At 40.9% G+C, this 16479-nt stretch overlaps 1 protein-coding gene across 1 annotated transcript in view; it reads right to left on the bottom strand.

Annotated features, from left to right (window-relative positions):
• Positions 1 to 16479, bottom strand: part of auts2a (activator of transcription and developmental regulator AUTS2 a) — a 428008-nt gene that overhangs the window by 134232 nt on the left and 277297 nt on the right. The window contains exon 5 of the mRNA XM_079804466.1: positions 1059 to 1088. Within this exon, the coding sequence (XP_079660592.1) occupies positions 1059 to 1088 (30 nt within the window). The remainder of the gene's footprint in view (positions 1 to 1058; positions 1089 to 16479) is intronic.

The raw sequence follows: 16479 nt of genomic DNA, 5'->3' as shown, positions 1-16479 counted from the left end.
CGACCTCTAGCGGACAGAAAAGTTACATAGTGTAGCTTTAATTACAGTGACATTACTGACAAATTTTACTTTATTTTTAAATCTGAATATTATATATCACAAAAACTAAAGGACAGTCACACTGAGAGACAAAGCGACCAGACATAATTTATTTTCAAGAAAGATTTGGCGAATTCTGGCAGACAAAAGATACAGCGACCGAGGCAATGCAACAACCGTTTCTGCAAATTAGTAGTGATACGACGCAACAACTACCAATGGGAGAGCAGACAGTGATCTGCCACCTGAAACACAAGAACTACTACTAGAAACAAGTTCTCCAATGATGCGTTCGCCATTATAACGGGGCTTTGTCCTTGCACATTACGTAAGGGATAATGTACATCCAGACGGTTGTTATTACAGAATAAACCATGACTGAGTGGAGGGGTCTTGCTTCACTCTGAAGGGGTTTATTCTGCGATAACAACCGTCTGGATGTACATTATCCCGCTTATTACACGACTACTTGTCTCTAGTAAATTAGACACAAAATATTGTCTTGAGTTAAAATATTTTATTTGCTCTTACGCAAAGTTTCCGCGAAGAAAAACAGTTCCAAACTGCTTTGAGCCTTTTTTCCATTGCTGAAAAGATTAGTTTTTACCATATGTGTTGAAATGAATGCTGAAGTCTTCCATAGTAACCCGTGGTGGTTAAGTGTTTTTCAGTCACAAGATGGCGCCAGACAGTCGACAGCAGAGTGACACGTTAAGCATTTAAGTAGTAGCGCTCAAGAGAACTCGTAGTACCCGGATGAGCGGTGTGTTATTCACTTTGATGGTTGTTATCTGGGAATAACATACCGCTGAAATGCGCGATTGACCAATCAGAATCAAGTATTCTACAGAGCCGTGTAATAATAATGTACTATAACAAAAACATTTCAACATTAAGAATTCTTAAATTTAATGTTAACAAACACATTAATATCAAATACAGAGATTTCGATACATTGCTGGTGTTGTAGGCTCTGGTGTTGTAGGCTCTGCAATATAAATTATAAGGCATGCTCCTACCTTGTCTTCTTGGTCACTCTCGCTGTCGCACTGTAAGACAAAGATAAAGGTAACATTAGAACAGTGCAGAATCTACCAGATGTGACAGAGCTGAAACACTTTTTTTTTTGCCTTTAAATATAAAGCCATTATGAAGTGGAAATCTGATTTCGGCAGTCTCGCACTGCACAGCTCATCAGCAGAGTAATAAAAGTCTAAGCAGGAAAAGGCTGTTCTTATCTCTCTCAGTGGCCAGGCCTCATTACATCTGCCTATTACCACCAGCAGGGCTTTTTCTCCCAGACACTAGAGTACGAGTCCAACTATGTTCACGTCTCATAGGCCACAGACACACTGCAGCTAAATACAGCTGTCACTCCTCTGCCGAGTGCTTAAGCCTGTTCTGTACACAGCCTTTGATTGTTTACAAGACAAAAACAACCAAATTCACTTTCCTGAAATTCAACAAACTGATTACTTGGTCAAAAATAGCTAATATTAAAAGGGTTGAATTGTTGGCATTGATGTTTAGGGTTGGATACTCAAGACTTCCTGATTCAATCAAGTTTAGAATCCGTTGGGTATGTTTCTGTAGAGGGCACTGTTTCAGATTGCTTCAAAACTTTTCTTGAAATATTCATTAAAAGAAGTGGCTCATAATAGTCATTTGTTCATGAATACGACTACATCGGTTGCACCTTGAGTTGCTGAATTCAGAGCCGCATACTATTCTTACTATTTCTGCCATAGGAAGATGTGGTAAAATAGTAAGAGTAGTATGCGGTTCTGAATTCTGCATATGTGACCCGTGCTGGCAAAAGGAGCTAGGATGCGCAAGGGATCATTTTCGAGCTAGAGGCAAAACAAGTGAAAAATGCCGATTTTGGTCGATTTTGAAGTTTTCACAAAACTGATCCAAAGTATCTTTATTTGTACATTTTCTGAGAGTAGTACCATTCTTTTTTCTCCGCTGACAAAGACGCCTCAGACACCTCACGATCCCGATATACACATATACATAGAATTACAGTATTTCAAAATAACTGTGTATTCACGTCTTATGTGAACGTTTGGTTAACTGTTTGGGAAAAACATCTGATGTGTTACATTATTTTAGGTCTTAATATCTAGACTGTCTGTTTCATTAATGTTAAACAAAATTGTGGTATCAAGTTGAACAGATATTTTTCCTATAGATATTAGTTTTTTAGGCCAAATTTGGTGTTATTAACAGGGATTTTAAGGAATGGTTGCAAGGTGATTTTGTTTTGGAATTGATTTTTCTCAAAACCGACTTTGCTGACTCTATTAACTTCAAACATGTGTAGCTCAGTCATTGTTTGTACGATTCAAACAAATCATACATCATTTTGATGGTTCAAATTTGCTCATTGCATGTATTTTGCCAGCATGGGTCACATATGATTCTGATTCACTAAAAAGTACCAGTTTGTAACAGTTGTTCATTTTCAGAACTGTGCTACACTGGTCACACTGTATTTCATTAACAAGAACTGGCTCATAAGAGTCATTCGTTTTTCGGAATTGGGCTAAAATGATCATGGTGTATGTTTTTGATTCACTAAAAAGAACCAGTTCATAAGAGTCTTTCATTTTCGGAATCAGATTTCACTGGTTGTACTGTATATTTTTGATTCACTAAAAAACAGTTAATCATAAGAGTCATTCGTTTTCTGAATCAGGCTACACTGGTCATGCTAGATCTTTTTTATTCATTAAAAAGAACCAGTTAATAAAGCCACTTTTCCACTGCGTGGTACAACTCGGCTTGCTTTACTTTGGATCGGTTTGCTTTTCCACTGCAGTTTAGTACCGCTTCAAAGTGGGTGGGATTGTAGACTGATTATTATAGTTGCGCCGCCACCTCGTCTACTGATACAGCCATTTATTTTTTCAAATCGCATGCGACGGTCGATTAAAGCAAGTCGTTTAAAAAAGTTGTGCGAACAAATTATACTGTGGGCTGTTGTCGACTATTTAAATCTAGCAGGTTTGGTGTCTTCTGTTTCAAATCCAGTGACGCTGGTAGTGACGATTCGACCAATCAGTGAACTACAGTGTTTACACGTCACATTTTAGCATCGGTGTATAGTATAAAGTGCCATACGAGTCGTTGTATGTTTTTGATTCACTAAAAAGACCCACCAGTTGTCACTCCCAAAACTTTGCAGTGCATACATGCCCATAAAAAAGACTAGTAGTGATCCTACTTCAAACAGAAAGAACAATTTTCCAGAGTGCATTTAAGAATTTAATATTTTAGACATTACTCTAGCAAAATTAAACACCAAAAGCGGAGGGTAGTGGGGTCTTAATGGTAAATAAACCAACGAAAAAACAAGTTAATAAACATAGAGTGATATTAAAATGCTGAATTTAAGCCTTTCTGTCCAATTTCAATTTCAAGCTCCGCTTAATTCTTTATCTGCTAATTAGCTAGCAGCACACAGATGACTTGGCTGGGAGAGATGCGTTCAGGGTTTGAGCTTGGACTCCCTAATGAAGGCTTGCTCGGGGCGGGGCTTAAGGTCTTCAGGGCCAATTACACCCAGCGGAGCATAAACCTTGTGGCAGCCCTGAATGACAGACAGTTCTGGGAACCGTATTCCTGCAAGGACTGAGAGCTAGGGATAGAACGTGAGAGGAAGGGACAGATTTTCTGGCACAAGTCTCTCCCGTCTAACCTGATACAGGGCCTGCTGAGCAGCATCCAATTTACAGCCCCAGTCCAATGGGATTCGAGACATACGGGGCTCATGTATTATACATAACCAATAAACACACACACAGATGTTAATAACCTACTGCTCCTGTGTGTGCCAGTATGATAACACTGTTAGCATTACAGTAAAAATGCTATGAAACACAATCAGTATTATATCATTGAGGCTTTTGAAATATAACCCACACTCTTCCCGTCCTTCCATGAACTTGGCCGCAATGGTCGATTTAACATGTACGACTACACAAAGCCTTCCTAAAGGCCTGGGGCTCCCCTTCACTTGGCACAGGCAAAGTTCCTGAAGAGTTAAAATAATGAGCAAATTGTGTTTTTTTCCAGTGTGTTGTGATCCATAAAAAACACTGCCGGCATCTCCATCGGCGCGTCAGTGCTCCCCGTGCCCAGCCTACCGCTTTGATTGCGGAGATATGAGAGGAACGAAATGACTCGCCCTTGCTTGTGAAGCAAATGGAACGCGCTAATAGAACTCATCGCATTACCCAATGCAAAAGTGCCATAGCTCATTACGTCAGGATAAAAGGATATCATTGTAGACGGTGAGCAGAATTGACTTTCTGCGCCGCGACTTGATGATTTAATCAACTGCTCTCTTTCGCTTCTCATCCGCGTGCCTGTCGCTAACACAGGTGCCGTTAAACGACACTCTCTCGCAAGCCAACGAGTGGAGAAAGGGAAGAAATTGCTGTCATTATTCTTTCTCTCTCTCTTGCTCCTTCTTTCCAAGAATAGAGGTATGTAAATTTCTGTGATGGCGCTGAGAGAAGAGATTGAGAAAGGGGGGGTGGTGGTGGGCCCAGATGGAAATACCTTTATAGTGCGAAAGTAAAGGTAACGGAGAAAGTAAGATGAGATCTGACAGGTAAGGGCAGGCAGCATGTTTGTCCTTAAAAGTGAGAAGCTGCACTTTTCACAAATAAACAAATGGGTAAGATCTGTTGCATGTCGTGATTCAAAGTATACAAGAGCGTCTGAGTCGAGTCATAGTGCTTAGTAAATATTGGGCTGTGGTGCTCATGTGGGAGATGGAGGTTCGAGTCCAGAGTCATTTTCCTATTCATTTCCTGCCGCTTCATATAATAAAAGTGTAAGCAATTATGATATGAAATTAATATTGTATTATAGTAATATATTATATGTAATAGCATATTCATTTTATATCATAATTGCTTCAGGCAACAACATATAGCTTTATTATATTAATATAAAATAACATATACAATCTAAAGCCTTTCTCTAGTCGGATGGCATCAAGTTTTTTTGGGCCGATTTAACATGTAGAATCGGCGTCAGGCCGTCGGTGAGAGAGAGAACTCTGATTGGCTGTTCAGCTTAGTGAATGAGTCAGTGCACGAGAATAGAGTAAAAGTGATGCAAGCGAGTCAAAACTGAACAGACGTCCTAGACTTCTGTCCTATATTTACCCAGGTTGAAAACATCCCAAATCGTTTTTTTTTTTTTTTTTGAGTGTATATTTATTGTTGACTGAAGCAGCACATTTGAACAGATTGAAGTTAAGAAAACAACAGTAAAGTATGCTGACAATAGTCAATATGAAGAGATTGGCATAATGATGGTCAGTCCAACATATTTAATTCCTCTAAAATGCTTGGTATTACAGTCATATTGGATGGATTAACTTGGGAATCCATCTCAGCATTTTCTTGCTTTTTTTCTGGTGTGGTGTTAATTTCAAAGCCAAACACTTCGCCAATTGATCTTGGCTGCAGATCAATATAGCATGTTAAGCTTATTAAAACAGCCAATGGCCTCAGTGGAACAGTAGAGCCATCTGCTTTAGTTAGACACACACTCCTCAGACACCGCGAAGGAGGAAGAGCTGATTAGGCCTCCGAATGAGACCAAGAGTGTAACAGATCCTGCTGTGTTCATGCAGTCTGTACCACAGCAGTGCAGCATGGGAGATAAACATCCTGAAAATCCTCATGAAATCAAAACTGATGACATATTTTCGAATAATAGTGAAGCAGGAAAAGTATGAAATCACGGTCCATTATGCACTCGCACTCGTGCTAACACTCGCTCTTTATTTCCTTTCCCAAATATCAATCGAAAGGAAATGGCATTTTGAGGGTGCCTTCAATGTTTTGTGGTCTGTCCCTTGGCTATATAACTAGGAACAAGCACTTTGATATGTCACCAACTTCTTGTTACAACACGAAATGTCAACCCAGCACTCTTTAAACAATTTCATGGTTTCTTGAAAGTCTGGACTGGTTTTCCACTAAAATTGAAACAAAGCTTTTTTTAACACGAGCACATCCACACACAATGACAAAAACAGAGCATTTACATGAAAATATCTTCAAACTAAATACATTTCATTTCATTCCTATTTGAAGTCAAACCCCAAAGGCCTCTTAAGTGCGGTACAATAAAGGAGCGAAAGCAATCGCACTCTGAGCTCGTTTAACCGCGTTTTTACCATAGTCCGAAGCTCCAAGCCTAACCAGACTTCTTGAAATGAAAACCTCAGCGCCCACATCAAACTGCATGACACACTCTGGTGAAGGGCCAACACAATGAAAAATGTGTGGTTTAAATTCAGCACCGCTAGAAGCCAAACACAGCAAACACTCCGAAAATACGCTTCCAAAATATGTTTAAAAACAGCACATAAAGAGATCTGTTCTTATTTAGCAGTCATTGATGTAAAACCGCAGTCAAATGTCAAGTTAGGACGCAAAGTGTTCGACGTTCCATTTCATGGTCTATTTGCCATTGTGTTGTAATTGGCACTGTCAACGAACGCTGAAATTAATTGAGACTGATCTGAGCTTGATTATAGAGGCAGTGGGGGTCCGGAAGGTTGACGATAGGTTGGTACGCTCTCTCTCCCTCCATCCCTCCTCCTCCTCTTTCCTTTGCTATTTTCACTCTCTGCCTGTCGCTCTCTCGCTCTGCCTGCGGGCTGTGGTGGGTGGCGGTGGGGGACAGCTTGAAGAATGGCAACCATTGCCAGGGTCAGCTCTGACAGTGCCAATTTGATGCGCTGCCATGGAGAGCAATGTGCCCCACCTCCCTCCTCCCCCCTCATTCTCTCTCTCCCTGTCCTCCCACCTCCCACAGAAAAAGCTGTGCGTCCTGATGGTTTTCTGATGCAAACCATGGCGCGGCAAAATGGTTTTTCCCCTCCTGCTGCCTGCTTCTCCATCTGCCACTGGGGCCGCGCCGCCGCCGGCCGCCTGCCTGTCACAGCGTGCAGTGAAATTAGCCAGGGAGGAGGCGCTCGCTAGCGCTAATTACGTTTTAATCATTGGAAATGTGTTGGCAAATCAAGGCCTGGAGCTCCCACTCTCTGCTCTGCAGTAGGAGTGTGTGTGTGTGTGTGTGTGTGTGTGTGTGTGTGTGTGTGTGTGTGTGTGTGTGTGTGTGTGTGTTGAGATGGATAGAAGAGGAAGGATGAAGAGAGAGAGGAAGCAAAAACAGGCACAGCCAGCGCTGAGCTAAGAGTCAGACGCTCTGAGGAGAAAATGGCGGCGTGCCTTGTACTGTCTGCTGAGAGTGAGGCTTTGAGTATTGGGCCACAGACAGAATGGAAGCTTTGTACTGTGAGACTGAAACCACCGCTTCTCCAAGTCTACCATACAGAATGAGTTCTGCCACACTGAGCCGGCTACTGACGACACGTGAGCACCAAGGTGACATTGTAACAGGTACTGATGAGTCAAGTGTGGCTCTCAAGATATTGGGCAGATTCTTCAAAAACTGATTCAACTCATTCATATACTTTAACTTATTCATGATGTTTTTAATCACATTTTCGAGGTTAAACCAATAAAGAGGAAAAGATTTTCTTCTCCAGTGGTGCTCTTATGACAAACATGTATTTAATATGAGTTCACAAACTCATTTGAATGTGAAATTATACGCTTTTATAACATGTATTTCCTTACTTAAAATAAACAAAGCCGCAAATACGTTGAAAAAATATAAACATTATTTATTTTTATTTATTTATTTCAAATTTTTCTTTGCAGTGATATCCAAAAAGAATGAGCAAAAAAATACATTTTAAAATATATTACAATAGAAAACTGTTCTATTTTAATTCTATATTCTATTATTATTTAAATTGTCAAAATATGTCACCATATTGCTGTTTTTACTGTATTTCTAATTAAAACATTTTTGGCCGACAGTGTATGTATATATGTGTGTGTGTGTGTGCAACTGTTTATGTCATTTAGAGCCTGATTTTACTAGCGCAAAACCTCTTTTGCCGTTAAAAACTACTGTCAGGATTTACAAAAGACATGCAGTGAGAAATTAGCGCTGAAAAGGGGTGGACAGAGTTATTTTTGTGGCTGACCTTGTTATTGCATATGGATTTGTAGGAGTTTTCCTTTCAGATGTAAAATTTATGGGAGAAGAGTATTTAAAGGGTTAGTTCACCCAAAAATGAAAATTCTGTCATTAATTCCTTACCCTCATGTCGTTTGACACCCGTCAGACCTCCGGTCATCTTCGGAACACAAATGAAGATATTTTAGTTGAAATCCGATGGTTCAGAAAGGCCTCCATTTGCACAATCACTTTACACTCTCAAGACCCCTAAAAGGTACTAAAGACGTCGTTACAAAGTCCATCTCACAACAGTGCAGTTTCTACAATAATTTTATGAATCGACGAGAATAGTTTTTGTGCACCAAAAAACCTAAATAACGACTTATATAGTGATGACCAATTTCAAAACACTGCATCATGAAGCTTCGAAGCGTTATGAATCAGTGAGTCGGTTCAGCGGTCGATTAAACTAAAATATCTTCATTTGTGCTCCGAAGGTCTTACGGGTGTCGGACGGCATGAGGGTAAGTAATTAATGACATCATTTTCATTTTTGGGTGAACTAACCCTTTAAATGAATCATGCAAGGTGATTTACTAAGGTTTGTGCTAGTCGATTTACTGGTGTTTGCACCATTATTTACTGCCCAAAAAAGCATGTCAGACGCTTACAGGTAGATTGCGTTGGTCATTATGGAAATGATTCGGCTGCGTTCTATCATTTATGCGTCGTCAGTAGATCACACGCAAAACTTTCCCCTCCCACTGGTGCTTTTTTGGAATTACACTCTCACGCTAATTTGCCCTGTTTAGTAAATCTGGCCCTCAGTCATAAGAAATGTCCAAAAATAGCATACAATATATTTTGTAAGATAAATCGAAGCTCCAAAAAGAAAAGAAAAAAAGAAAACGACAGACGACAACCATTAAAACATTGGAGATGCCAATGCTTCATTACACTATTTATGTATTCAATGCTTATGTAATTTTAAGCTCAAATGTCCAACTAAAGCTAAACCTAACAGTGCATAAACGGCAGACACGGGTGGGTGACATAAATTACATGACTGCTAATCATGTACCCCATGACCCTGTCTGGTGTTTTCCACAAGCCTTTAACATTAAACTCAAGTGAAATCTAACCTCACTTAGCAGAAAAAACACAGCAGCGCTGCTGTCAGCCGCAGCAGCGAGGAGAAGGAAATGTATCTCGACACCTTTGACTGGGTTAGGCCATTAAGAGTGCCGGGATCCAGACCTGATGACATTCAGGGACTAATTCACACAGCATCTGTGTGACGTCCAGCTGTCATCCTAAAGTAGGCAGGATGAAGGATCCGAGGAACAAATGAGGAGGGAAGTGTGACAGCCGGGAGGGCCTAGATACGGGGAAAACGTCTCCTTCACCACTGGAACGAGGCCTGTCCTAGGGCAGATCTCCCTCACACCTGTCAGGAAGCAGTCATCTGCTGCCTGGCCTAATAACCTCCAGCCTGATCGTACCGTCCCACCCTCTCCCTCATGCAACATCTGCATGCAATTTCCTTCTCGATGTGACACTTTCTCCAGACCATGAGTGACCATGAGCACTGAATATGGACTAAAGGAATGAGGAGAGCACAAATACTGAACCTTTGTTCCAAAACCTAGTGAGCTTCCAACATAAAGCAACACTTTAACACTTTATGTGCGCTCCTAACACAAAGCAGCATCACATATGTCCTTTACGAAAAAGGCAATCCCATAATGCACTGCACTGGGGGAAAAACACATGGTGGACAAACCAAGAAAAATGTTGATTATAAATGTACTATAATAATGCACTATTCCAAATTAATACTAAAATGTAATGATTCAAATAGTTGATACATTTTCATTTATTTATTATATTATTATTAATTTTATTCTATGTTATGTTAGTTGATTTTTAAATTAAAACAAAATGATTTAACTGTATTATTTTTATGTTTATTCAAGTACTGTGCCAGTAGCTTAGCAACATGCAAACATCAAAATCTATTAAAATCAACTGCGAGTTGTCATCTTTGCTGCCTATGTAGTGTGCTCCAATTCGTTCACTTGTGTGGTTCCATGACAGTTTGGATGCTATTGCAGTAGTTTTAAAATAGCACCTGTGTGAACAACATGATGGGAAGTACTTGTGTACAAGAAAAAGTGTAGATAAGAAGCTGAATCTCAAGTATTGAGAGCCATTCTTAGACGTATATCAGCCACTCACACTCTCTGTGTGATGCCGTGCCAGGAAACAGAAAAGGTTAGCGGGTACAAGATGTGTGTGTGTGTGTTATGCCTGTATGCATGTATGTAAATGTGTCTACGTATCTGGAGGGTACGTCTACCTTTAAAATAACTTGTCAGCTAAGCCGCTCGGGCTGACAGATGTGAGATGGCGCCCTGAGGTGGAGCTTGGCACAGACAGATGGTGCCACAGGGCAACGCGCTTAGCTGATCAACCAAGGGTGGCATTGTCACCCAGGCTGCCAGCCACAAGTGAGAGTGGGAGGGTAAACGCAGTGTGTGTGTTTGTGAAAGAAAGAAAAGAGTGGGAAGATGAAATCATATGTACAAATCGGTAAAATATATTCCTGTGATGGAAAAGCTGCCATTACTCCAGTCTTCAATGTCACATGGTCCTTTAGAAATCATTCTAACATGCAGATTTGGTTCTCAAACATTTCAACTTGTGCAGCTCAATATTTAAAATAACGGCATTTATTTGAAATTGAAATCTTTGTAACATTATACGTTTTAATTCCCCCACATACCCGCCCCAAAATCTAACTGACCACAAACTTTTTTACAGTAGTGTGTATATACACCTAATATTGTGTTGGTCCCCCTTTTGCTGCCAAAACAGCCCTGACCCGTCGAGGCATGGACTCCACTAGACCCCTGAAGGTGTGCTGAGGTATCTGGCACCAAGATGTTAGCAGCAGATCCTTTAAGTCCTGTAAGTTGCGAGGTGGGGCCTCCATGGATCGGACTTGTTTGTTCAGCACATCCCACAGATGCTCGATTGGATTGAGATCTGGGGAATTTGGAGGTCAAGTCAACACCTCAAACTCGTGCTCCTCAAACCATTCCTGGAGCATTTTTGCTTTGTGGCAGGGCGCATTATCTGCTGAAAGAGCCACAGCCACCAGGAATACCGTTCCATGAAAGGGTGTACATGGTCTGCAACAATGCCTAGGTAGGTGGTACGTGTCAAGGTAACATCCACATGGATGGCAGGACCCAAGGTTTCTCAGCAGAACATTGCTCAAGGCATCACACTGCCTCCGCCGGCTTGCCTTCTTCCCATAGTGCATCCTGGTGCCATGTGTTCCCCAGATAAGTGACGTACACGCAGCCGGCCATCCACGTGACGCAAAATAAAATGTGATTCATCAGACCAGGCCACCTTCTGCTCCTTGGTCCAGTTCTGATGCTCGTGTGCCCACTGTTGGCGCTTTCGGCCGTGGACAGGGGTCAGCATGGGCACCCTGACTGGTCTGCGGCTATGCAGCTCCATACGCAACAAACTGCGATGCACTGTGTATTCTGACACCTTTCTATCAGAACCAGCATTAACATCTTGGGCAATTTGAGCTACAGTAGCTCGTCTGTTTGATTGGACCACACAGACCAGCCTTCGCTCCCCACGTGCATCAATGAGCCTTGACCCGGTCACCGGTTCACCACTGTTCCTTCCTTGGACCACTTTAGATAAATACTGACCACTGCAGACCGGGAACACCCCACAATGTAAACTGTCCATGAATCTGTTTTAAATCATGACTAATTCATCCAATGTTTTCTAGATTTTTTTGTCTACTGTAAAGTTGTTAGAAAGACATCACCCCCCCCCCCTATAAACAAACAAACAAGCAGAGTCAGTGTGTAGTTCACTCCCACAGGCATTCAGTGCTGAAGAAGGTTAGGCAGCAAACAGTTGCTAGCTTAATCAAAGATTAATAGAAAGATTTTCAGACAATTAAATACATCAGATTGCATTGTTTGTACCATTATGGCTCGTCCCTGGGGAACAGTCCGCTTTGTTTGCATTTTAATTACTTCATGCACAGCTGACATTTGCTCTGATGCCAGCTGCCATCTTTGTTATGCTTCTCCTTGTACCCTCTGGAAAAGAGCAGCGAGGCGGAAAAAGTGTGGATGAATGCATGCAATTGTGATATAACTGAATGTCCGGACAGCACAAATACATATAGAGGACAACTGGACAATGCAGAAGCACACAAGACAAAAACTAAAAATGAGAAAGTCACACTGAGAGACCAGTTTCATATTGAAATCAAACATGGATGTGCAATATTCTAGCTTTCCTTCAATTACTCTTCATCACGCTCTCTAATTTTCTATCAAACTGTCGTATCTCTTTTTTGCTCTATTTCCCTGCGTCTACCCCAATTTCTCTCTTTCTCCAGCAGAACGGATGTGTAGCTCTAATCACTTTGCTCCCCACACCTGACGGCACACTATTAACTCTAGGTCTCTCTGGTGACCCTGCGGGTCGTTGCCCATCACATCAAGTTTTTATTAGGGAATTTTCCTCATCATTAGCTCTGGCCCAGACGCCCACCATTAATATTCATTCTGCTGCACACTTCCATCATCCTCTGTCTCGGTTTTACTACAAATCCATCTGAAATGCTGATGCACACTCACCACCTATCAATCTATCTCTGTCTGTCTGTCTGTATAGATTCTCTGACAACCAATTTATTTTATGATTTGCACATTTGAATAACGTGCACATTTGTATATTTACTTACTACTTATCAATTCCAGAGTGTCAAGTGATTACTTATTCTATTTATCACGTCTTTGGACAAATTTTCATTTAAAAGTGTGGGATTCAAATCTGAATTGTTTAATGAGTTGCTTATTTACAAAGGCGATTACATGCAATTCAGGACGCTGCTGAAAAAACAGCAGTGCAGTACAAAAGCATTAACTACAGGCCAGACCAATGAGCCCCTCAGCTGGAAGAGACACATCCACCCACGCACACGGACAGAGGTGATAAGACGGTCTCACACAGCGCCAGTGGCAAACTCTCACTCTGATAACCCTCCTGCTCCAGGGGATGGTTGTCTAAACACACAGACACACACAGACAGTGGTGGTGAACACAGGCTAGCCACAGGAAACCCCAGCAATTAACTGACAATTCCCTGACAAGCTGACATAAACCCCATAAAGCCTGGGCCTTTGTGGCTGTATGTGTATGCACTATAAAATGATTCCTCAAAGCAATATTTAAAAAAAAAAACTATTAAAAATTACACACAAACACAGACATCTATAGAAAGATTTTTAAAGGGGTCATGAACTGGATTTTTTAAATTATGTTTTAATGTTTCCTGAGGTGCACTTATAAAGTTAATATAATTTTTACATCCAAAAATGATCATGATTTAGAAATAATTGTAATCTGATTTTAGCCCTCTGATTTGAATGCTCTGTTGGAAGGGGCGTGTCAGCTGTGAGACTTCAGTGTAAACGTCCACTGCTGTGATTGGCTGACATATTTGCATTTGAAATAAGTATTACATGTGGAACCCTTTTGACGTCACATGCCACCTCAGATCAAAACAAAGCTTTTTTGCAGCTTGATTATATAAATGCTTTTTTATTGATGACGAGGACGTTTTAAGTTATGGAACTTGCAGGATGTATTAATGACAATGGTACAAAGACCTATTGTATGCCAAAAGCAATGTCAAGCTCATGTCATGACCCCTTTAATAACATAATTATACTGTTGAAAAGCCATAGAATTAGATTTGGCAAGCTTTTAAATTTGAAATTAAATCTCATTTTAAATACGAACAAACAAAAAATCCGTGCTGCCAATAAACACAGCACAGATGTGCTGGATGAAGCAAAACTGTAATATTTGTATTTTCCAAGTGCCGAACAGCTTTAGTTCTTGTGCCATTATCATTAGTTATGAATTAATCTTCCCAGACATGCTTGATCCAATTGTTCTCATACAATCAACATAAACACTTCTCAACTCGCAAACAGGCCTAGACGAATAAACACCAATGGACACGTCTCGCTCTCAACTTGGCGGCCCTGCCGAGCTGCCAAAGATCTGCTTTGTAAACAACAAAAATATTTAATTTGAGAGAGTGATGCTGAGCAAAATGAAATTAAAAGGAACTCATGCTAACTGTTAAATTACTCGCAGCGTGCTAAATTACATTTGCTTTTCCATCGGAGAGATCAAACGGGAAAACTCCAGCACTCCAGCGCTAATTATTTACAGTCTTCACCTCCCTCCCATCCCAGGAGGCTTAATAAACACACTATCTCTCTCTTTCACACGTTTTTGTGCACACTTGTTTATTTCTGTTTTTTTAAATAATTATATTCCCCCACCTCCGTAAACTCTAGCGGCCAGAGCCAAGATTAAGATTCGGATTGTAATCCTAGTGCACACTAGGGCTTCTTAAAAAAGCAGAGCATCTAAAGCAGGATGGGCCCAGTGGGAGTGTTGCAGTGGCAGCGTCGCCATGGGAGCAAGGGGCGAGTGACACGAATGGCTGTCACTGGGATTAATTAGCATGCTAAGTGGCGGAGGGGAGCACTAGGCAGCGGGTGTGAAGCAGAGCCATCTGACGCGCACACACACACCCCAGAAGTGTGGATTTTCACCAAAGGTGGCGGCAGTGCAGATTGCAATCGCACCCCTGAGAAGTGAGATCGCACACATACTCCTCTCTGAAAAACAAAATAAAAACAGAAAAGATGCCTGCCTGATGTTCAGTTAAGAGGGTGAACTACATTATTTCTAATAAGCGGCAGCCAAAAAGACCAATCAATGCGTATTTAATCCTCTTTTTCTTTGATTGCCATTTTAACAGCAAAACTTTGAGCAACAAGCTCAAGATGCAGCAGAAAATGAGCTATTTGCCATATTTAGGCATGCAGACTGCAGCCATATTAAACTTATATCTGAAAAAAGCTGATAATGATGCTGATAACCAATAAATGGCCAATATTAATATTCCATAGTACTTTGTCTAAAATTGAACTTAGGCATCACATCACATTATAATGTACAGTAACAATAACATTTACCAGTGTTCAAATGATCAAATTATTTTCAATGACTAAAGGAATAGTTCTCTTTAGTCTTAGTCAAAAATAAATTGTCATCATTTACTCACCCTCATGTCATTTCTTTCTTCTGTGAAACATAAAATATTTATTAGTAGAATTTTTTCTCTCTCCATATAATGGAAGTCAATGATAACCAAAAACGCTTGGTTACCAACATTCTTTAAAAATATCTTATTTTGTGTTCAGCAGAAGAAAGAAAGTCAAACAGGTTTGGATTGACATGAGAGTGAGAAAATTATGATATCTAAATGTCAAAAAATGGAGGTAACGAGCCTGCACAATTAAATAACACTGGCCGGTACTGATACATTAAAAACGCATTAAAATAAATATACATAAACAAAACTAAACTCCAAAATTGGATGATACCAATATTTCATGCACCCCTACAGATTTCTAAATTCTGTATTATAACAATCACAAAAAAATGGGCTGTGGCCGTCTGGAGGTCCTGTTACAAACTGAACACAGCATAAATTCTAAACATTCTAAACGCACCGAGTATTCTAAAAATGGCTTTGGATTCTAGAGACCGACCCCTCTGATCATAATCTCTACAATTAGAAGAGGGGTTGTGCCCCCCTGCTTGGCCCTGTGCCGTCATGTGACCTCAAAACAGCAGCTGAAAGGCCCGGCCTATTGCACTTCAAAAAAAGAGCGAGCTTCCGCCTGGCACCAGCGCTGAGCAGATAAGCCTAATTAAGAGATGGAGATATGAGAGCGGTACAGCAAAGCCCCTGCCAACATCAGTCTCTCTGCTCAGCCCATTAAAACTACAGAGCAGGACGAGGGAAACAAACACAATCAAAGCCCTGTTCCTGTGCGTTTCCTGTCTAGAAATTGGCTGTGGGCATTATCTCAAGCTAGCATTGCACGCTCGCACTGGAACATGATCCAAAAGCTACAAAAGCAAACTTTTGCCTGCATGCAACACCTGTTTGCGATTAGTGTGTTCGACTTTGTTACTTTGTCCCTTTGGGCTACTTTGATTGGCTTTAAAGTTCTGTTTCTTAAAATGATAACTAACATCACGCTAATAATCCCAAAGCGAATCAAAGATTTGCCGGTGGATGTTGGCCAGTCAGCTCTGTAAGCCCTTATTGAGTAAAACCACAGTAAGATGAAATGCTCTTATCTCTAGACTAACCCCAGGGTTCTTGTTATCGTATCGATCTGCCCGACAGGAAGTGGCCTTTAGTCTCTGGGTTTCTACAGTGCTACT

This window comes from Gobio gobio, assembly GCF_949357685.1.
Source record: "Gobio gobio genome assembly, chromosome: 22".
Lineage (NCBI taxonomy): Eukaryota > Metazoa > Chordata > Actinopteri > Cypriniformes > Gobionidae > Gobio > Gobio gobio.
This window is presented reverse-complemented; position numbering and strand designations above follow the sequence as displayed.